The following is a 24,792-nucleotide window of genomic DNA, read 5'->3' as shown; positions in this document are numbered from 1 at the left end:
GACTGTGGGAGCCTCCCAAGTGTATGGTGTGCTCCGGGAAACGGGACGCCAAACACTTTATGAGAGGCCCCAGGTGCCCAGCCGGCAAGCCGGCTACGAAACCACGGGCGTAAGGGTGAGACAACTGAACCTGAACCACTGCTACGCAGCTCAGCAGCTGTACCAAGCAGTCACTGAGTCGCTGTCGGACATCGCCATTGTATCGGACCCTTAACGCATCCCTCCCGGAAACGGTAACTGGGTTGCGGATAGGTCCAGCATGGCGGCCATATGGACGACGGGCAGGTTCCCGGTTCAGGAGGTGGTTTCAACCTCAGAAGAAGGGTACGCGGTTGCCAAGGTGAACGGAGTGTTCTACTGCAGTTGCTATGCTCCGCCGTGTTGGTCTACTGAAAGGTTCGCACAGATGGTCGACCGGTTAGCCATAGAGCTAACGGGCCTAACACCGTTGGTGGTGGCAGGCGACTACAACGCTTGGGCTGTCGAGTGAGGGAGTCGCTCCACGAACCAGAGAGGCCAGATCTTGTTGGAAGCTTTGGCAAAGCTCAACCTAGATCTGGCCAACATTGGGTCCAAAAGTACATACAGCAGAAATTGCGCGGAGTCGATCATCGACGTGACGTTCTCCAGCCCAGGACTGATCATGAACTGGAGGGTAGACGATGGCTACACCAATAGCGACCATCAGCCGGTCTGCTATAGTGTAGACAACAACGAGAGGCGGCAAGCGACGAGTAGGGTCAACACTCCGTTCGGCCGCGGGTGGAAGACATCGCATTTCGATGCCGAGGTATTCGAAGAGGCAATGAGACGAGAGCGCGAGGGGGGCAGTCGGCTTCGCCCGACGCCCGACCAACTAGTTGCTATGCTATCTCGGGCGTGCGACGCCACCATGCCTAGGACTCGCCAACCTAGGAATGGGAAGCCACCGGTCTATTGGTGGACCGACGAGATAGCGGACCTTCGCAGTGCGTGCCTCTGTACAAGACGGAGGATGCAGCGTGCGCGAGCAGATGAACAGAGGACAGAGCGCCGCGCAGCATTCAGTTCTGCCAGATCGACGCAGAACAGTGCGATTAAGGCCAGCAAGAGGGCCTGTTTCGAAAGGCTATGCGCGAGTGCCAATACGAACCCGTGGGGTGACGCCTACAGGATCGTAATGGCCAAGACCAAAGGCGCGCTGGCGCCTGCAGAGCGATCACCAGCGATGCTGGAGCGAATCACCGAGGGACGCTTTCCGCGCCACGAGCCAAGTCCTTGGCCTCCGACGGTCGAGTCTCACGTCCGACGTTCCAGTATCTCAGACACAGACCAGGGATGGTCGGCCAACCTGCCGAGCATCCAATCCGTGGGCGACGACAGCCGTGTCGAGGTTCAGGAGGAGGCAAGAGTTACGAATGAGGAACTCATCGTGATCGCCAACTCTTTAAAGGTGAGCAAGGCACCGGGACCGGATGGTATCCCTAACCTGGCAATCAGGCTGGCGATAAAAACGGTTCCCGGGCTGTTCCGAGTAGTCATGCAGAAGTGCCTGGATGACTGTCTCTTTCCGGATAGGTGGAAGCGGCAGAAATTGGTCCTACTGCCGAAGGCTGGGAAACCACCAGGTGACCCATCGGCATATAGGCCTATCTGCCTGCTAGACACGGCGGGCAAGGTGCTTGAGAGGATTATCCTCAACAGACTGGTGAGGTACACAGAGGGTGTAAACGGTCTGGCAAGTAACCAGTTCGGCTTCCGGAAGGGCAGGTCCACGCTGGATGCCATCGCCTCCGTCACCAAGACGGCGGAGATAGCACTCCAGCGCTAGAGAAGGGGAATACGCTATTGCGCAATCGTCACGCTTGACGTGAAGAATGCGTTCAATAGCGCCAGTTGGGACTCCATAGCGCTCGCGCTCAGGAGCATCCAAGTACCGGTGTCGCTGTACAAGATTCTGGAAAATTACTTCCAGAATCGAGTACTGGTTCACAACACAGAGGAGGGTCAGAAGTGCGTTCCAATCACCGCAGGGGTTCCGCAAGGTTCCATCCTGGGTCGGGTGTTGTGGAACGTCATGTATGACGGGGTGTTCAAACTAAAGTTTCTTGTAGGGGTTGTGATCGTCGGCTTTGCAGACGACATAACGCTAGAGGTTTACGGCGAGTCGATCGAAGAGGTCGAGTTGACGGCTGCGCACTGCATAAGCAAGGTCGAGGACTGGATGCGCTCCAGGAAACTGGAGCTCGCGCACCATAAGACGGAGGTCACGGTTGTGAACAACCGTAAATCGGAGCAACAGGTGGTGGTCAGAGTCGGAGACTGCACCATCACCTCAAAGCGATAGTTGAAGCTCTTGGGAGTTATGGTCGACGACAAGCTCACGTTCGGGAGCCACGTCGACTATGCCTGTAAGAGGGCCTCATCGGCTATTGCAGCACTATCTCGTATGATGTCCAATAGCTCAGCGGTTTATGGCAGCAAGCGAAGACTTCTTGCCAGCGTGGTTTCGTCCATACTTAAGTATGGTGGGCCAGTATGGTCCAGAGCGCTAGGTACTAACAGTTACCGCGGTAAACTGGGAAGTACCTAAAGGCTCATGTGCCTGAGAGTTATGAGTGCGTATCGTACGGTGTCATACGATGCAATCTGTGTCTTGTCCGGCATGATGCCTATCAGCATCGCTATCAAGGAGGACAGAGAGTGTTTCGACCAACGTGGCACAAGGGGCATACGAGGCACCAGGTCATTCTCGATGCTCCGTTGGCAGAGGGAATGGTCTAATTCTACAAGGGGGCAGATGGACGCACCGACTTATACCGGAGATATCCGGCTGGGTCGGGAGGCGACATGGCGAGGTGAAGTTCCACCTGACACAGATCCTGTCAGGCCATGGTTGCTTCATGCAATATCTGCACAGGTTCGGGCATGTGTCCGGAGTTCGTGGAAGAGGAGGAGACTACAGAGCATGTCTTCTTCGTATACCCCCGTTTCGTAAGAGCGAGGAGCAACATGATGGCTGTGAGCGGGCCTGGCACTACTCCGAACAATCTTGTCCGGAGGATGTGCGACGACCCGGACATCTGGAACGCGGCCTGTGCGGCCGCCTCCCAGATTGTCCTGGAGCTACAACGTGTGTGGCGGGTCAACCACCAACACGCCAGTGGTAGCTAACTACCAGTCTCCAGGTGGTTAGCTAGGAGGTAATAAGAGTAAAGAGGGTGCATCACGCACAAAAGCCACTTCCCGACGTAATACTTAACCGTCGTTCCGGGAAGATCAGGGCTGGAGATTGGAGGGGTTTTAGTGGGTCGGGACAGGGAGTAAGTGCCTGGGGGAGTGTAACTACCCCAGCATCTCTCCCCTAGTCTCATCCCCACACCCTGAGTTCTCTTCTCAGGTGTCTGTCCGCAGATTTCCCCGCCACCTTAAAAAAAACACATACCCACACACACACATACCCACACACACATACCCACACACACACATACCCACACACACATAAAGAACAGAGCTGTATGCCACCACGGGTCGGCGCGTGGCGACCGCCGAGGTCATGCAATATGTGTGTGACCACTGACAGTACCCGACAGTCCCGGACCAGTAGCGGGAGATCGCCTAGGAGTGGTGAGGGTCGAACACTGGGCAGTAGACTACTCGCAAAAGCCAGAATTACCCGTAAGCATCTCCGACGGAGCGAGTAGTGCCGCTCCCACCATTCAAAATGCACCACCCCGCCCATTGGGACCGATTCCAGTATTGGGGCCTTCTCCTGCTTCGGGCCACCATCGACGAAGCTCGAAAGGAGCACGCCGAACTTGTGGCTCGGGTTGAAGCCTCCGAAAAGGGGGCGATGACCAGGGGGCAACTGAATCTAAGCAGGTTCAGACTGATGCCCTCATGCCTTAATTCGCCGTGCTCTGTTCTACGGGGCAGGTCGGTAAGCGAACGAGGCAGTCCCCGGTGGAAGCGGCCTCCGATAATGTGAAGAAGCGGTTGGTGAAGCTAGCCTCACGATCTAGCACACCAACAGGCTCAAAGGCCGAAACATCGACCGGAGCGGCGACTGCGGGAAATCCATGGGTTACCGTAGTAGGAAAAGGGCGCAAGGAGGGTAAAAAGCGACAGGACGGAGCGGCGACAAAACGTTCGCCAAATGTCAAAAAGGCGAGGTGCAGGAGGGACGCCCTCATACTCAAGACTGACGGGTCTGAGTACGCAGAAGTTTTGGAGAAAAAGAGGAATGACACTCAGCTCAAGGATTTCCCGATCAAAAGAGCATACCTAAAAAATTACAAAATTCGATCTACACGAGATACAAACAAATTTTGATACGATTTCATATTTCCCCATGTGCCAGACAGTGGGATCTAGAAAGGTTCCACACACACACGATTTCATATTTTCCCATATGCGTTTGTTAACGAAATTGAATCTGAGTGAGTTATTATAACAAATCCTGAAATGACTTTGTTCTGAAACAAGTCACATTTTTCGTCTCTATCAAAACCTGTTATTTCTAACAATGGTTGTTATAATACTGTTCTATATGCTATCTTATTTTGTTAGAAAGCTGATACGTTAGTAACAAAGTTTGATGTGGGTTTGATACTAGTGGAATCATTTTTGTTATAATTTCTGTTATTTTAACACCTAACGGGATCAAATTCAAAACACAGCCTGAAAGGTTTTTCTCATAACAAACTAACAGCTTCTGTTACATTTTTGTTTTGCTTTTCTGATCGGGTTAGGGGCGGATGTGCGGACCACCGTCGATCTCGCACTGGCGAGATGATTCTTGAGCTCCGAAAGGATGCGAAGAACAAGGGCGCTTCCTACAAGACGGTAGCCGAGCAGGTGCTTGGCAAAGAGGTGCAGATTCGGGCACTCACCCCGGAGGTGACTCTCCAGCTTAAAAACCTGGATAAAATCACCGAGGGGTGCGATGTTGCACAAGCCCTCAAAAAGAAGTGCGGGGTGGAGGTGGACACTGCGTCAATTCGCCTCCGAAAGGGTCCAGCAGGGACCTAGGTGGCCACCTTCCGGTTAGCATCGGCAGATGCGAACCTGGCACTAAAGGAAGGCATGCTAAAGATCGGCTGGTCAGTATGCCCTCTGGGTATACTCCGAAAACCGGACGTTTGCTTCCGCTGCTTCGGCCTGGTCATGGACCTGCAAGGGGCCCGATAGGAGCCAGTTATGCAGACGTTGCGGTGGTGTAGACCATAAAGCGAAGGATTGCGGGGAGTCTCCCAAGTGCATGACGTGTTTCGGAAAACGGGAAGCCAAACACTTTATGGGAGGCCCCGGGTGCCCAGCTGGTAAGCCGGCTGCGAAACCACGGGCATAAGGGTAACGCAACTTAACCTGAACCACTGCTATGCGGCTCAGCAGCAACTATACCAACAGTCACTGAGTACCGCATTCCTCCCGGGAACGGTAACTGGGTTGCGGATAAGTCCAGTATGGCGGCAGTATTGACGACAAGCAGGTTCCCGGTTCAGGAGGTTGTTTCCACCTCAAGCGAAGGGTACGCGGTTGCCAAGGTGAACGGAGTGTTCTACTGCAGTGTCTATGCTCCGCCACGTTGGTCTACCGAAAGGTTCACTCAGTTGGTCGACCAGCTATCCATGGAGCTAACGGGCCTAACGCCGTTGGTGGTGGCGGGTGATTTCATCGCTTGGGCTGTTGAGTAAGTCGCACTACGAACCAGAGGGGTCAGATCCTGTTGGAGGCTTTGGCAAAGCTCAACTTAGATATGGCCAACGTTGGGACCAAAGGTACATTTAGCAGAAATGGTGCGGATTCGATCATCGATGTGACGTTCTCCAGCGCAGGACTGATCACGAACTGGAGGTTAGACGATGGCTACACCAATAGCGACCATCAGTCGGTCTGCTATAGTGTAGAAAACAACGCGAGGCGGCAAGTGACGGGTAGAAGCAACACTCACACCGTCCGCGGCTGGAAGACATCGCATTTCGATGCCGAGGTATTCAAAGAAGCAATGGAAAGAGCGTGCAATGGAGGCAGTTGGCTCCGCCCGACTGCTGACCAACTAGTTGCCGTACTATCGCGGGCGTGCGACGCCACCATGCCTAGGACCCGCCAACCTAAGAATGGGAAGCCACCGGCTTACTGGTGGACCGATGCGATAGCGGACCTCCGCAGTGCGTGCTTCCGTGCAAGACGGAGGATGCAGCGTGCGCGAACAGACGAACAGAGGATTGAGCGCCGCGCAGTATTCGGTTCTGCCAGATCGACGCCAAAACGTGTGATTAAGACAAGCAAGAGGGCCTGCTTCGATAGATTGTGCGCGAGTGCCAATACGAATCCGTGGGGTAACGCCTATAGCATCGTAATGGCCAAGACCAAAGGCGCGCTGGCGCCTGCAGAGCGATCACCAGCGATGCTGGAGCGTATCATCGGGGAGCTCTTTCCACGCCACGAACCTAGTCCTTGGCCTCCGGCAATCCAGTCTCACGTCCTACGTTCCAGTATTTCAGACACAGACCAAGGATGGTCGGCCAACCTGCCGAACTGGGTTCAACACCAGTAAGTCTATGTAATTCGAGTGTACCAAACCAAGGATGACGCTTCAAAATCATTTTCAAAATTTTATTCTGAATCCTTTGGAGCGTTTTCTTCCTTGATGAACAGCAGCTTGACCAGATCGGTACAGCATAAAGCATTGCTGGTCTAAAAATTTGTTTGTAAATCAAAAGTTTGTTCTTTGCACAAAGTTTAGAATTCCTGTTAATGAGAGGATATAAACATCTCGTATATTTGATGCACTTGGCTTGTATACTCTCAATGTGCTCTTTGAAAATAAATTTTTTATCGTAAATTAGTCCCCAGTACTTAACCTTGTCAAACCAACTTAAAATAACCCCATTCATCTTGACAACCTGATTATTGTTTAGCTTGAGGCCCTAGTCTTATGGGGAAAAATTATCATTTGAGTTTTAGAAGCATTGGGAGAGATTTTCCACTTTTGCAAGTAAGAAGAAAAAATATCTAAACTTTTCTGCAATCGACTGCATATGACACGAAGACTTTTTCCTTTTACGGAAATGCTTGTGTCATCGCAGAACAATGACTTTGTGCATCCTGGAAGCAAATCAGGAAGATCTGAAATGAATATGTTGTACAGGACTGGACCCAAGACTGAACCTTGAGGCACACCTGCTCTGACAGGAAATCTATCAGATTTTGAATTCTAATAGACAACCTGCAGAGTTCGATCAGTAAGATAATTTTTCAAAATTTTGATCAGGAACATTGGAAAATTAAAAGTTTGCAATTTCGCAATCAAACCTTTATGCCAAACACTGTCGAATGCTTTTTCTATGTCTAAAAGACCAGCTCCAGTGAAATAACCTTCAGATTTGTTAGCCCGTATCATATAAGTAACTCTGAGCAATTGATGAGTAGGTTAATGCCCATGGCGAAATCCAAACTGTTCATCTGCAAATATTGAATTTTCGTTGATGTGTGACATCATTCTATTAAGAATAATTCTCTCAAACTACTCATTGAAGAAAGCAAACTGATTGGTCGATAACTAGAAACTTCAGCTGGATTCTTATTCAGTTTTAAAATTGGAGTAATTTTTAGCATTTTTCCATAATTTGGAAAAACATGCAATTTTGAAGCAGCAATTGAAAATTCCATTGTGCTCTCAGGGAGATGTTTGATTAATATGTTAAAGATTCCATCGTCACCAGGTGCTTTCATATTTTTGAAATTTTTAATAATTGATTTAATCTCATTCAAGTTTGTTTCAATTATTTCTGCAGGTAAAAAATTCTGGGAAAAAATTAAGTCAAATTGACGTGTAACTTCATTTCAATTGGACTCACAAAATTTGATTTTGAAATATGAACACTCTCAAACTGCTGAGCAAGTCTTTGAGCCTTTTGTTCATTGGACACAAGAAAACTTTCACCATCTCTTAAAACTGGAATAGGCTTTGAAGGTTTCTTAAGAATCTCCGACAGCTTCCAAAAGGGGTTTGAATATGGTTTCAATTTTTCAACTTTAGTCTCAAAATTTTGATTTCTCAGTAGAGTAGATCTATGTTTAATCTCTTGCTGTAAATCTTTATGAATAATTTAAAAACCAGGGTCACGAGAACGTTTATATTTTAATGCTTTCAAAGCGGAATCAATATTAACTTCGTTTTGCAAATCAAGCTCATTATTGAAATTTCTCTCAATGAGAGTTTTATATCTTTCCCAATTAGCCTTGTTTTGTTATAATTAAAAACAGAGCTCATAGGGTTTAAAACTGATTTATGTGATATAGAAAAAGTTATTGGAAGATGGTCAGAATTAAAATCAGCATGTGTGATCAATTCACTACATACATGACTTTGATCTGTTAGCACCAAATCAATTGTTGATGGATTCCTTACAGAAGAAAAACATGTAGGACTATCCGGAGACAAGATAGAATAGTATCCTGAGGAACAATCATTGAATAAAATTTTGCTATTGGAATTACTCTGAGAATTATTCCATGATCGATGTTTAGCGTTAAAATCGCCAACTATGAAAAATTTCGAACGGTTTCTGGTGAGTTTTTGTAAATTACCTTTAAAATAATTTTTGTGCTCGCGTGTGCATTGGAATGGTAAATATGCTGCGGCAATAAATAAAATCCCAAGTTCAGTTTGAACTTCAATTCCCAAAGTTTCAATAACCTTTGGTTCAAGATGGGGAAGAGCACGATGTTTGATTCGGCGATGAATAACAATTGCAACTCCATTGCAGGAACCCTAACTCCTATCATATCTATGAACCACGTAATTGGGATCATATTTTAATTTGATGTTAGGTTTCGAAAATGTTTCAGTAATAATTGCAATGTGCACATTATTTACTGTTAAAAAATTGAAAAGCTCATTCTCATTGGCCTTCAATGAGCGAGCATTCCAAATTAAAATGTTCATTGTTTTATTTAAAATTATTGCTAAATTTTGAATTGGAAACTATTTGAAATGCAAAATTCGTTCCATATTGAATAGCTTCAACCATGGATTTTGCCAGTAACATGGCATTCATACGATCGAACATTGCCTGTTGCAGGAAAGAAAGTTTACCTGCCGTAATAGGCCCCAAGAAGTTGACATTAGAAAAAATATTTTCGGAAGCAATATTAGCTGGGGTAATAGGTATATTTTAATTTTCTACCGGTTTTTGTTTACCCCCCATGTTAACGGTCATTTTCGAACTACCAACATTAGGTGAACTAATGTTCGAACTACCTGATACCTGTGCATATGTTAAACGGGTATGCAAAGGAGTAGAAAAGTTTGCTGGTACAGCGGGGCTTGGAGAATTATGTTTTGAAGTTTGTTTTGATTGGGAAACTGAATTTTGTTTACCTTGCCTTGCCTTAACAATGGCTAAACGGACAGGGCATTCGTAAAAATTTGACATATGGTTTCCGTTACAATTGGCGCACCGAAATTTTTTACTCTCTTTCACAGGACATGTGTCCTTTTTGTGAGAGTTTCCACAATAAAGGCATTTTTGGTCCATGTTACAGAAATTCGATCCATGACCATATCGTTGGTACGGCATTGGGTGATATGCTTTTCACCTCCGCCAAACTTCCTATAAAGTTCCCATTTTACACGCACATTATATAAAGCATGTGCTGTTTCAAAAAAATTTAAGTTGTTAACCTCACTGCGGTTTAATGGATTAAATAGTTCACGAGGGAAACTCCAGTTCTCGGGCTGATTTCACCTCGTGATTTTTGTTTCATAAGAACTATTTGGGTAGGGAACATGCCAAGTAATTCTGTCAAGGTAATTTTGATCTCATCAACGGTTTGATCGTTGGTGAGACCTTTCAAGACAACCTTGAACGGCTTGGCGTTCTTGGGGTCATATGTCAAAAAAAATGTACATCTTTTCAGTTAAATACTGAACAAGACGATCACGACCCTTTATTGAGTCGGCTAATAAGCGACATTCACCTCTACGGCCAATTTGATAGGATAACATCATAAACAAACGTTGAGTCATTTTTTGAATATATTAAATTCAGAAGAAATAGTTACCACAATAGGTGGAACGTTCTCCCTTTTAAAAGAATTAACATTTTGAATAGTTTCATTACTAATAATTTCCATTACACCAGCTTCTTGCTCAGGCAAAAGATCTCCTCGTAGTGATGCGTGGTTTCTTTTATCGCCCTGTCATTTCAGGATACCAAAAAAGTTAAAACAAATGTTAAATTAAAAAGTAAGTAGTCTTGACAAAGACTGATGCGAAATAAGTTTCAGGTAATCTTTGAAAAATGCACTGACAAAACACAAGCTTTGAAGTTTTAGGCAGTCAAAGACCAGTCCACAAGCAACCGAAAACACGTCTGACCTGTCGGGCTGCCCAAGACGCACTGGCAAAAAATAATTGATTTTCCTATATAACTACATCAAGTCCAACTACCATTTGTCTATGAGCCCCTGATGTAGATTTTGACAACAGCTCAATATCAGGGCGAGGGATGAGCACTACTCACTAGGTTGGATGAAGGTTGCAAAATCTAGATTTTCCAATATAAGTTTGAGCTGCGAAACGCCAAGCGAAGTCATAAGTAATCGACTTCCGATAAGTTAAGAATTTTTGATGCCTCAAATGGAATCAATAAAATTTTGATACGAGTCTGTGCTATAAACTTGTAACATTTTTGTATAACTATGAACCACTTTAATACTCATAGCCGAACAACCACATCTAGTGCAAATGTGATTGGAATAATCGATAGTTTATAACCATTTAGAAGGCAAAACACAAACAACTGCCCACACTAGTATGATTTTTTTTGCAGAAATTAACGGCAGTGACCCGTTGCCTTTAATGATTTTTTGCATTTGAACCTCAAAATACGCTCATCAGTTCGCAAAATTCTGAGACCAAAGGGAAACTGGGAAGCTAGTAACATTCTATTAACCCCCAGGTGTCGACAAAAGCATGGTTCAGAGGGTGGGATGAGTTTCAAGATGTCATTCACGTGATGTGCTGGCTTATGTCCAATCACAATGCGTTTTACACGCGTCTCCGTCGTATTAAGCTCAGAGGAAGCGTTACCTTTAGTACCTGGGGTGAATGTTATTACGACATAGAGCATAATATACGGTAATGTACGCCGTAACGCCAAGTCTAAATCAATAAATTCCCTTCGAGCAGGTACGCAGCCAGCTGTTTTGTGTTTGTAAACCTGTTCTCATTTCCTAATATAAAATGGGATTGATTTTGTTCATTTACCTGTGAAGAGTACACAACCAATCCTTCTTTTGTCCATTTTCCTAATGGATCCAAGTTTACACCACGATTAATCATAGCTTGCGCTAAATCACGACGTCGTATTTTTAGGCTGTTTGTTCTAACTGTTAACGGTCTTTGGATTTCCGAAGCTTCCAAAAATTCAAGCAATTGATTTGGTGCGAATAACTTTACCAGCAATTGCATCAAAAAATCATTGTATGAATAATACACACAAAGGTCTTTACACAACAAGTCAATGTACTCCGCTCTAGAATGATTAGGATCTCGATTTGATGCAAAATCTGTAAGTACGCCTATAACATCTTTTATTCTCAAATTAACTGATTGTAGATTAGTCAATGCCGTATCATCATTAGGAAACTCGAATTTTTCATTATTTGCAGCTATATCAAACATTTCTTCATCTGCCAAACGTTCATCCTTCTCTTTTCTTCTTTTAAGCTTTTTCCCAGCCCGCTCAATGGGCAACATTGCTTCTTCATCACTTGAAGTGTAATTGCTTTCGCTATCATCGGATCCTAGAAAGCTTTTTATATTTGATTTGTTGTTATTTGCAGTAACGTCTACAGAATCGTCACTATCCAACAAATCACTTTTTTTTTGTTTCATGCTGTTTTTTTCGACTAGTTTAGAATATTTTTCCTTACTTTTTCCGTAATCGATTTCGGTTGATATTGTATGATTGTTTTTCTTGCTAAATTTATCATCTTTATCACCGATTTTTTTTTCTTTTGAAACATTTGATTGCAGTTCATTTTTCAATATATTCTTTTTTGTTTTAAGTAATTCTCGTTTTGCAGCTCGAGCTTTTTGTTTACGTGAAAACTTCTTAGGTTCTGTTTGATCTGCATAGTAAAAATATCACGTTCATTATATATTTTCAAATTTCGAACGTAAAATGCATTACCTTTTAAATTATTCAAGAAAACTGGATCTTTCTGTTTCCTAGATTTCTTACCAGGCCCTTTTTTGATTTTTTCAGCAAAATTGATTTTTCGACCCATTGTAAATATTGCATAAATTTAAGGAATAGCAAAAGAGACCAAACACACGAGGAAGATATCCAATAATATGATTATTACAAACTACAATTTAAATCTAGAACACATGGAGATGTTTACTGTTATTGTGCAATACTAGTATCGATAATTAGACAAAATGTGTCCAATTTTAATACCGTCGATACTTCTTCGCGTCCGATCTTTCGATATCGATACTTGAAGGCTACACGCTCATTTTTCGTTACTCTAAAATGAGTTAGATATCATCCATTTTAAAAAAGTGGAGGTACTCCAATAGACCTTTTTACGTACGAATGTATTAGTACACCTAGTTGAGGAAAGTATTTACAAATCGCCTTTTTGTTTGCTATGCTATGTTTTTGGCAGCTGGACAAATATTCAGTTGAATACTTATTATAAGTTCTAAACTCGTTTCTGAATGAATTTTTCATTCGTGATCATGAATCGGGGGAAGCTGCTGAACATTATCGACCAAAAATGGTAAAAAGTGATAAAAAGTCGGAGCAACGAGATGCGATGATTTACAGTTTGGAGGAAACAAAAGCAACTTTACATGAGTTTACACGTTCATTAGTGAGCGTAGGTGAAAAGTCACTTATCTCTATGAGGGTACTTTTACGGTTACTCACTTTTGAGTAACACGCTGCTTTATTTTAACTCTACTCTGGTTAGGATCTACTCAGTTTGGTATTCTTATGAAAAATGTCAAAAAGTGAGTTACTGGACAATTAAGTAACATTTACCCAAATTTTCATAATTACCATGTTTACTTAGTTTTGAGTTATTATCCATGATGTTTACTTACCCCTGAGTATATGTATATGTCAAAAGTTTGGTGTCGCTTTTTATTCGTTGGCTAGCAGTAAGTATCTGATCTGTCATCAAATCAATAATTTCATTCATTGTCATTGTCATTGTCATTGTTAAATGAATTACATTACAAACAACGTATAACCACATACATAAGACATACGTAACACTCAGGAAGAAATCTTCCAAAAAAGTTGGTACAAAATGAACTACTCGAAAGTACCAACCTCTGTAAAAAAAACCTCTATTTGAGTAGTTTATGGTAGTTTAGGTTTTGTACCTGCGAGGCCTTGCATTTGTCTCGTTCCCACTCGAAAAATGCTGCATTGATTTTGTAAACAACTTTTTGACAGTTTCTTAAGGGATTTTGTTATGGGCTCGAGTAGAGCCGCGATGAAGAAAATTCATTCCGTTCATTTTCGTCGAGCAGTTCAAACTGGTGTCGGTACCGGGTGATGTGGGGCAAAAAGTACCAAAAAAATCGCCAGTGTTACGTATGTCTAAGTATGTGGTATAACAATATTCCATCATAATTTCAACCAAACATCAGTATCGCAGAGGATTTGAAAACACATAAAAGATCTCTTCAAAATGAACAACCGCTTGTTGTATGTTCTACGATGCCGTTTAAAGCCGGGCTTATAGTCGTGATAGTAAACGGATACATTTGTGTTGATGTACAGTGCTTAACAATCGATGCCATTTAAATCCTTCGCAGTGTTTGGTGAGGGATGATGACGGATTTTCTGGCACAAAATTGTGAGCCACAGTTCACGAGCAACTGTGAACCGGTTCAATAAAGACACGGAAATGATTTAGTAAATGTTCTAATGTTTCGATGAAAAATAAATCTGTGTTTTTGATTGTTCTGAATTTATTTTATTTATTGAGTCAAATTTACAAAAACCAGAAATCATTAAATTCCCGTATTTAGGCAAACTGGGTAATTTGTATTCATTTTCGTTAATTTCTGGTTTGCATGAACAGAGTAGATTCTACTCAGTTTTTGACGTATGACGCCCTTACTCAGAAGGGAGTAACCGTAAAAGTACCCTAATTGGGTTGTTTAGCTATCTCAGTTTTTTATATCATCTAAAACAGCGGTTCTCAACCAGGTGTACGCGTACCCCCGGGGGTACTCGAAAGCTTCCAGGGGGTACGCGAAAGAAAAATCAGTAATGGCGGACAAAGCAATTTTTCTTTGTAATACTTCATTTGTTGTTCGTGCTCTTAAAACATGATTGTAGAACTCAAACAAACTATAGTTCAATTTGAAACCTGAAATAGAATACCACAACACGACCTACCACTACCCTCTCGCTCTCTGCGAAAACATTCCAAGCCAGGGGGTACAATCGATATGAAAAATGTCACCAAGGGGTACGCGGACAAAAAAAAGGTTGAGAACCGCTGATCTAAAAGATCTGCATTTTCTAAGTAAAACGTGATTTAAAATTTTTTTCTATCATTGTCCTTCGCTTTTTAAATCACGATTTAAAACTGCTCGAAATCGCTACAATGTCAGTTCGCCCATATACTAACAGTCATTGTAGCGATTTAGAGCGAATTTTTATTCTTCATTTAAAAATCGAAGGATAATGATAGAAAGTTTAAAAAAATCACGTTTTACTCAGAAAATTACACTCTTTCAGATGATATATAAAAATCGGAAATCCGTGAATAGATAAACAACCCAATTAGGTTACCTCCACTTTTTTTAAAAAAATGGGTGTTATCTAACTCACTTTAGAGCAAGCGCACCGGTGAGTTGCCATTTGAATTGCTATTTTCACAACGCTGGCCGTTGCTATTTTGGATAGCAACCGATTTTCGCACCGGTCGTTGCTAATGGGGATTACCAATACCACTATTTCTTTTTCACACCGGCAGTTGCCAATTTCTGGAGACCGTCACTAGCCAGCGTTGGCAAAATGTTTGTTTGTGATGTATTTCGCATATTTTTTGCGGATCTAGTAATAACTACAGACGGTGTTATGAACAGATACGCAAAGAGTGAGGTCGTAAACTCCAAGTGAACAGTCAAATCGTGGCTCCAAGTGTGCAAAGTAAACAAACTTATGCGTGTTACTTTTCGTACAGAATGTGTGTTGCGATCAATTTAAATTTTGTGAATCACGTGCAATTATGGTTTCAACGAAAAATGTGTTAGTCATGCTCATGTTATGAGTGATGCATTGGAAATTATTATAATTGTATGAACAAGCACTGAAACTCAGTAATATATCCTTACAAAGTTTCGAAATTTCATTACACTTTATAGTACGCATGAAAAGTCATGCGAAAATAAATGTGGTTGCCAGAATTGTTTAAAATAAAATATTAGCAAAGGGTTGCCATATTTACTGCTTTTCTCTTTGCGTATCTCTTCATAACACAGTCTCTAGTAATAACCAACTTATCCATCAGTCAATCATTTCCGGGATGATCTACGTTCTTTTTACTTCATAAAATGTTCCCTTCATTTCACGCAACTTTGTTTCCGTTTTCCCAAGTTATCGATAACATAATTCTTTTGCAGCTTTTTTTACTTGCGCGTACACAAATTTTTTCATCCTTATATGTTTATTTAAAGTAATTCTGTAAAACTGGGCACGTCCCGCAACGTTGGCTTAAATGACTATTCTACTGAAAGCTGGCGAACTGTCATTAGATGTATATGTATTTCATGCTGTCTCGGTTCCCACAGTTTGCTCTTATTATTTGAAAATTTGCCGCCAAAAAAAAACTTAAATATAGAACGCGTAAATTGTTTTCGATTATTTGATTGATTCTAGTGATGAAGAAAGTGATTTTGCAAAACAAATTTCCTTATACGCGATTAATGTCGTTTTCGGTGTAGCTACCCCGCGGACTACACTTTGTCCTATCACTGTTTTTTTACATTTTCCGGACTAACCCGGACTACCCTTTTTCTGTCCCGGACAGTCCGCGCAAGAAACAGAGTGCAGTTTTGAAGACACCAACACATTCACAGGTATGTGTCAAAATAAAAATAAAATGTGTCAAAATCGGTTTGCTTTGATTATCGTTCTTCGCGTGTCAAACATCAGGTTGAATTTTATTTATTTTATTTTGTTATTTGGTAATTTTTCATTAAATTGGCAAATTTTTCGTACAGTAGCACAAATGCGATAAAAGACAATGGCGATAATGACCAAAACAAAAGTGACAGTTACCTCTGGTATTACGCACACCATTGCAAATGCTCGGAAAGTGTTTTTTTCAGCTGCAAAGCGTAGTCCGGGACGGGATAGTCCTGCCGTAAAAACGAATTCGACATAAGAAACTGGTTTTTGGAAAGATTCGGGGTGGCTCTCAGCCTAGTAAATAGCCAAATATTGACCGTAATACGGAGGAAGGTGCCATCCAGCGTTTCAACAATGTTTTTATCGGAAACACCGGTCTATACCGATGACCATTTCCAACGCCGCTTTCGAACGCATCTTAGGTTGCTTTTGAAGATTGGAAAAGCGGTAAAGGAGAAAAATGGTTTTTCATATAACGACCGAACGAAACGGGAAAATAGTTGGTAATGCTCCCGAGCAGATTTGCTTAAACCCTTCCAGGTTTATTGAGTAATGTTGGCCAATCTTGTGAGGATTTGAGCTTTCCGAATCGTGTAGGCTGCAGACCAAAATGCCAACCAAAATGGTCATCTCAATAAAAAAAACCTATACAAAATGTTTACCTGGCCGAAAAAACACCCTGTGCAAAATTTCACCTCAATCGGAAATAAAATTGAGTAGTGGTTCACGCCGACACTTGCGTCCTATGGCGTGTTCAAAAAGCGAGGCAAAACGCTTCGTCCTCCAAGGCCGACCAATTGAGTCCGCATTCGAAACACTCATCATCTTCGTAATATTATTACAAACATTCACTATCGAGCACGAAAAAAAACAACAGTTTGACATTTCATCAAATAGCAACGATTCGGCTCGTTTCTGTCGCGTTGCCAAATTTAATAACTCGCTACTACCCGAGGTGAGGATTGTTATTTCCCAAACTAACATAACAACGCCCGGTGCGGTTGCGCGTTATGGTGGGAGTTGCCAAACTAGCTTTAGAAACTTCAATTTAGCCACTGGTGGGCTTGCTCTCAGAGTAACGAAAAATGAGCGTGTTGGGAGTAGCTCTAATTTACTCAATATTACTCCGAAATTTCAGATATGTTTGATGTTTGATTACCTTGAGAACAAGAAAAATATATGAACGTTGAGACCGAGCAACATTCATGTTCAGTCACGCGGTGGGGAAAAAGTTTAAGGATGGATGTTCAGAGACACGAGAGTTACTCAGATTTGCTCTTTATTTTTCAGGTTTTCTCGGAAAAACTCAAATTTACTCACTTTTATCTGAGTTTCTATTTTGCTTGGGAGTTATTTTAATTTACTCAATATTACTCCGAACTTTTCAGATGATTCACATATCTGATTACCTTGAGAGTATATTTGCGGTGGGGAAAAAGTTTGAGGATGAACAATGAAGGTAACACAATGTTGCTGTTATGTAATACAGAAGTAACATTGTTACGTTAAAAAGTTATCAAATTACAACATAACTGTTACTAAAATAATGGTGAAGTTCGAACCCTAATCAACCAATGTAATGTGTGCTCTCAAAACGCACAATAACTGTTCTGACTTCGCACAAAAAATGTGTGAAATGCATAACGCAACTGTTGTACAATGGATACACTGACAGAGATTGAAATCAGAAACTTTAGTTTCGATCAGTTTTGGGGTGCTCAAAAAAACCGTGCTTCGTTTTCGTAAGCCGATACATGTGAACGATGACACGTCCCAAAAAGCACGGTCTGCAGTCAAACAGCCATCGACGTTTTTTGCTACAGAACTAACCGACGATGGTGCCAGTAACGTAGAATCGAGTGCGTATGAATAAAACCAGAGTCATAGTTTAACGCGAAATGTTGTGAGGTCCTAAGCTTAGATCAAATTTATACCGAAAAAAAGGTGTCCTGATTTCTAACTCCGATCAGATCAGATCAGATGGTATCCCTAGTAATGTAACGAAATATCTCTTTGGCAATGTAAATAATTGTTACGTTGCGATTGTTATCAATTATGCACATTCCAAGGTTATCAAGGTTATCAAGGTAAATGTAACGTAACATTTATCTAAATTTATAGTAACATTGTAATATTGGTGTTCCATTTCAAGCGCATCAATACTGTATTTGAAATATAAAGTATAGTAAACACAGTCAGGTTTCTTTAAGCGGGGATAAGTTTCAAATTTGTATGGAACCGCGTAAAGAGAATAAATTGAGTTGAAAAAATAACGTGGAAAACCGTTCAAAAATGAGTGAACTTTGACTGAATATGATAGGGGTCAGTTTGAAGACCAACGAAGTCGATATCTAGTACCAACAACAATAACAACAAGATCGCACGCTAGCCTGGAGGGCTAATAACGGTCTCGATCAACTAGATTAGTTGAGAGAATTCGTAATCGATATTGTTTTTGGCACTTTTTGCATGTTGTAGGATAAGTACAACGCCCCAGTGCTGAGTGGAGAAAATTTCTAGCTCAAAAAGGTCCTGGGCCTGGTCGGGAATCGAACCCGACATCACAATCGTGTGGGAGAGCTAGCCGACGGAAAGCGCTAACCACAGAACCACGGGGACCATATCTTATACCATTTTTGAGTTTTTTGTAGAAAGCAACCGCGTAAAAAAACCTGACTGTACAACAAAACCATACACCCCTTTTACTTAACGGTAAAGAGACACATTAATGAGTAAAATGATACTTGTCAAAGAGGAACGATGTCCCAGTGAAAAATAGTAGGAGGGTGGTATTCAAGACACGACCGCATGACGTTGACTACCGAATTCTTATTTTCCATTAAAACAAATAGTAGAGGGAATTGCAACGCTTCAATTACAAAACTTCGAGGCACCAAAAGGTGCCAGTTGCCGATTATTCTTGTTTACTGGTTAGTGTTTACGGCACGAGATAACCGGTACTCGTTTGTCTTTACTCCTTTCAGCTGCTAACACCTAGCGTCCGCATGTAACTGGTGCGGTTTTGGAATCAAAATGATGGGGTGAAAGAAAACTTTTCTTGAAAGCTGTGCCGGCCGCTGTCGTAAAATTAACATCAACAAAAACATGCCTATTTGTTAAAGGTTTTTTCCGCTAGCAGCAGCATTTTGTAAAACAGAAAATTCAATTTGCCGCTTCTATTACAAAACTTCGAGGCACCAAAAGGTGCCAGTTGCCGATTATTCTTGTTTACTGGTTAGTCCGTCCAGAATTCCAGCCATTTTAGTATTTTGCAGTAGCCATGTGCTACTAACAGCCACCAGCATTACGGGTAGAACCGGCACGAGATTACCGGTACTCTTTTGTCTTTCCTCCTTTCAGCTGCTAACACCTAGCGTTCGCATGTAACTGGTGCGGTTTTGGAATCAAAATGATGGAGTGAAAGACAAATTTTCTTGAAAGCACCAACAAAAACATGCATTTTTTTCTGTATGGACTTCCTCACTGCGACCAGAACCGTAGATCTATTGTGAGATATGCCGGGTGTCTGCTGTATCTCGCACTTATGTTATAAGCAATACCGCTAGAATTGAGAAGTGGCATGCTTATTATTATTATTTCTCAGCGCTTGTGTGTAACTCTTCCTTTTACCCGCTTACTTTTCTACTATACCGATGCTCGATCCTCTTGCCAAATATCACCAATTATAATTCCCTGGAGAGGTTTCGTAGTGCGTCCTTCTGGCCAGTGTTATTAATAAGGACTCTTGTGTATTGTTAAGAGAAAGTCACGCGGAGGTGTTATAGATTTCAGCGTAAAGGAAGGGTAGGTGGTGGGGAGCCTGAGAATGAACCCATACTTCAAGTCCAGTTTTGACATCGACTGGCCTGATTCTACTAAGATTCGAACCCACGATCATTCGCTTGACAAAGCGGACTCTGTAACCTTGAGGCTACGCAGCTCCCCTTAAACTGATGGAGTGAAATATTCGAACGGTACCTTTTATTTCAAGGCTCCGTCAGTTAGTTAGAAAGAAGGAGTAGTTGAGTAGAAAATGGAATGATAAGGAACGCAAATAAGCATCGGAAACAGAAAGTGACAACAACAATAACAACAAAGTCAGATCGATTGTAGCCGTTAGTGTCGACTGTGCTTGGGAAGAAAGGTAGTGATTGGCTGCGCGGTATGATTTGGACAATCGATAATAATTACCAATTTTTCAAAACATGCATATTTGCAAGGTTTAGGAAGTAATGCACACCAGATGCGCTATACAGCGCACCATTTGACGTAAGGTATAATGTGCGATATGAGAGTAAAATCAATTGTCGCCAGTCGACAACTACAATTTTCAATTAAATGGAATATATATATATATATATATATATATATATATATATATATATATATATATATATATATATATATATATATAAAAACTATGTGGTGGGTTGAAACTGGCAAATTTTACAGTGCGCTCTGGGCAGCACGCCAAGTCAATCTATCTATACATATAAAAATGCAGCTCTGTCTGTATGATCCATATTGGCTTGGAAACTACTGAACTGATCAGCGTAAAATTTGGATTTTAGGGGCCGAAAAAGATGACTAAGATAGCGTGAGACCCCTCCCCCTTCTGGTCCCATACAAATGAAACACAAATCTCTGCACATTTCGAAAACTAACCAAGTAAATGGAACCAAATTTGGCATGTGGATGTTTTTAGAGGCAGCAAATATGTCCATGTTAGTTTGACATCCCTCCCTCTTCCGGAATGGAGGGGTTTCATACAAATTGAACACAGATGCACATCTCAAGAACTAACCAACTGAATGGAACCAAATTTGCCATGTGAATGTTTTTAGGGGTAACAAATATGTCCATGATGGTTTGACCCCCGCCCTCTTCTATAAGAGAGGGGTCCAATACAAATGAATTACAAATTTCACACAGCTCGAGAAACAATCTAGCGAACACAACCAAACTTGGCATGTGAACGTGTTTATGGGTAACAAATATGTCCATAATGGTTTGACCCTCTTCTATAAGAGAATACAAATGATATACAAATTTCTACGCATCTCGATAGCTAATTGAGTAAATGGAACCCAATTTGGCCAGTGGATGTTTTCAGGGGTAACAAATTTGTCCATAATGGTTTGACACCACTCCCTATTCTATAAGGGAGGGGTCCCATATAAATAAAACACAAATTTCGCACAGCTCGAGAATAAATCAAGCAAATACAACCAAATTTGGCAGGTGAATGTTATTAAAGGTACCAAACATGTCCATAATGGTTCGACACCCCTCCCTCTTCTGGAAGGGAGGGGTTCCATACAAATGAAACACAAATTTCTGCACATCTCGAAAACTAACCAGGTAAATGGAACCAAACTCGGCAGGTGAATGTTTTTAAGGGTAACAAATATGTCCATAATAGTTTGAAACCCCTCCCTCTTTTGCAAGAGTGGGGATTCCTACACTTGAAACACAAATTTCTGCACATCTCAAGAAATAATCAAGTAAATAGAAACAAATTTGATATGTTGAGTAAATGAGAAGGGAGCAAAAAATATTGTCATGGTGGTTCGACACCCCTCCCACTTCTTGATGGGAGGGCTCTTATACAAATCAAACACTAATTTCTATGGTGGTTTGACACTCCTCCGTACTCTGGAAGGGGAGGAAGGTCTTCCGTACAAATTAAACAGATATTTCAACCAGGTTTTCCGGAAGACAGTCTAAAATGATCGGGTCGATGCACAGTAGTCATTTTTTAATTTCAGATAGAAACTTCCGGTTTCTAATATTGGTTTTTCTGGAGCCAGGATGACGCTCATAGGCCTAACAGCCTAAAATGGCAGATATCCATAAATATAAGTATCTCCGGAACAAAAATGATGCATAGAAGCTATAAATCGATCACAGATGTAACCTGCGGTTCCCAAATAGACTCTTGGGACTTGAACGTACTCCAGAATGTATGCGAAAAGATTGCCTAAAAGGGGGTATTAATTAACCACGTCTCGTGTAAATGCGTTGCTGAACGGATGTGGCCGAATGTCAAGATTTGACAACTAGTGTCAAATCTTGGCCCTCTCTAACAACTTTAGCCCTAGAACTCTCGGCATCTTTCCGAATACGTTCTTTCTGTTCCTAACCGCGAAGGCGAGTAGAAGTGCGCGGTGGAAAATTTAATCTAACTCTTGAATTGGAGAAAAGTGTAAAATAGTTAAAAAGCAGTATAGTTTTAAAAAAAGTTAAGAAAATTAAGAGGGACAAAAGAAAGTTGAAAAGTGTTACCAAAATAAGAAGTGCAGGGTTGTTACAGAAACCTTAATTTTGAATCCGCAAAATCCGCGCCACGGGTTTTGGATCCGCGCCGTGAAAACTAAATCCGCGCCGAAAAAAAAAAACTAATACAAACTTATGATTCAACATGGTAAAATTATTACCATCTTTAAAATGTCATGCTGATATGTATAACTTGTTTGTATTTAGCTTAAAACGCAGGACAGTTGACTTACTGCAGCCATGTTTAGGAATGATGCTGACCAAAAATGTTGTTTGGAAATTCTTATATACAAATGTAAAATACCCGTAGCACTGATTTTTTCTCGTTGAAAAGAGTATGATTATGACGAGTAAAATTCCTGTGAAACATAAGTTAAACATAAAAAGTGAGAATTGAATGACGAGATTTGAGAAATGTGGATAAATACTTAAGATATGAAAAGTGATGGATAACCATTTAATGCCGTATATTGTCGGAACATTCAATAAGTAATTAATAATCCTCGTGAATTGCAAACCATAGCAGTTTTACTAAAATTTGCAAAAAAAACTTGTTGAAAATAATTCAAAAGGACGAGATAGGTTTTAGCTAGAAAAAAAGGTTATTAATACGATTAAATATATGTAACTCGCGTATAGCGCCAAACTCGAAAACGTAGAAACAATCGAAAAAGTAGAAAAATCCCTCAACTCGATTTCAGGTCTAACATTCAAACATAAGTTGAATGTCATTAAAAATGTTTTCGGAAAGTCTGAACAACATCCTCTGTAGAAACATGGAATAGACTCAAGTAAGAGTTTTTTAATGCAGGGTGACCACTCATAATCAATTTTAGATTTTCCGCTTTTTTCCCGGTTTTCCCGATGATATGATTTAAATTTTCTCGGTGCTTTATTATTAAAAAATATGTGAAAAACATCAATTTTACATGTTTATTTATATCCTTGTGAGAATAGTGTTATTGGAACTATAAAAAATATTTCTTCTTCAAAATTTTTCTTCCTTTAACTGTTCATAGACTTTAGCAAGTACCTGCATGTAGACCTGCACAATTTGCACCCTTTTTATCTTAAAATCGTTGACAATCTTCCTTCTGCTTTTTCTCTCTGTCAACTTAAATGCCAATGGAATGTATGGAAAAAATTGAACATCGATCGTTTTAGATTAGAGCTTAGAAGTTTTGTCTTCTCATGCAAAATTTGTTCTCAAGCGAAATTCGGGAAGAAGAGCCTCAAAGTGACCAATGAAAAAATTCACATGGAACTGTTAAAATTATTGAATATTTTATGGTAAAGCAAAGCAAAGCAAAAATACATTTCTAAACGAAAGCATGACAGTTTTTCAGGAATTCGATAAATTTGAGCTCCTTTTTCAAAACAGTATACAACACATCCTAACGAAATCGTCTTGAAAATTTTAAGATATATAAAAAACTGTGTTGCCAAAATAGTTTTTTAATGATATCAATTTTAGATCGTTATAATTTGGAAAACAAGAATAATTATTAAAAATAAATAATTTTCCAGATCTGGGAATTAGTTTACTATAACTGATTCATTGGCAACATTAGTAGAAGACATGCAGGAGGATGATTATCCTGATGTGAAGCCTAATTTCCCGCTTTTCCCGTCTTTTTTCCGGTGATTTGAAATTATCGTCTTTTTCCCGCTTTTCCTGGTAGAGTGGCCACCCTGATTATTAATTTACATAAACATTTTTGTAAACAAAGCTTCAAACGACGATTTGATGAAACTGTTAAGTAGGCCTCTCAAAGTACGATGCTGGCCTAACAAGCCAGTTGTCGTAGGCTCGAGTCTCGGCACGGGAAAGACTGTTAGTGTCAGTCGGATCGTAACGCTAGCACCGCAATTGTCCTGTACACTTAACAGTCGGCTTAAGAGTGACCATGTTCAGAAATGTTCAGAAGAGTTTCAATGAATAATCAATGAATTTCAGAGGTTCTCTATATGCCAGCCCTTGACAACTTTTTTCGAATTCTTGTCATTACTGACGTCGATGAGACGCACGTGTTTTCAAAACTCGTTAAAAAGTAATATATACGGTTATGGGTATTTCCGAAATCAGGATGACCTGAAATCGACCGTTTTGAAATCCAAGGTGGCAACTTCTGGTTCATGAAAATCAGCCAAAAATGGCAAAATACCACCCAATATGAGTATTTTCGGAGCCGGGATGACATTCATAGGCCGTAAATCGACCACAGTTGCCATTTTGAATCTATTCAGGACCACCACATAACATACAGAGAGTTACGTAAGGGTGTTTTAATGTCGAGCACATAACGGTTACGATAACATTTTGTTTTTGTAGTAGGGTAAGGAACATTTTCTAAGCAGC

The 24,792-nt window shown here is 41.3% G+C and overlaps 1 protein-coding gene across 1 annotated transcript in view; it reads right to left on the bottom strand.

Moving 5' to 3' along the window:
* The window catches only part of LOC129722948 (probable 28S rRNA (cytosine(4447)-C(5))-methyltransferase), a 47,382-nt gene extending 34,975 nt beyond the window's left edge, over window positions 1–12,407 (bottom strand). The window contains exons 1-2 of the mRNA XM_055676824.1: window positions 12,186–12,407; window positions 11,258–12,123 (exon numbers count right to left, since the gene is read on the bottom strand). Of these exons, the coding sequence (XP_055532799.1) occupies window positions 11,258–12,123; window positions 12,186–12,282 (963 nt within the window). The 5' untranslated portion in view covers window positions 12,283–12,407. The remainder of the gene's footprint in view (window positions 1–11,257; window positions 12,124–12,185) is intronic.
* Window positions 12,408–24,792: the final 12,385 nt, after the last annotated feature.

The sequence above is a fragment of the Wyeomyia smithii genome, chromosome 2, assembly GCF_029784165.1.
Source record: "Wyeomyia smithii strain HCP4-BCI-WySm-NY-G18 chromosome 2, ASM2978416v1, whole genome shotgun sequence".
Lineage (NCBI taxonomy): Eukaryota > Metazoa > Arthropoda > Insecta > Diptera > Culicidae > Wyeomyia > Wyeomyia smithii.
Note: the sequence above shows the minus strand (reverse complement) of the source record. Positions and strands in the feature narration are given on the sequence as shown.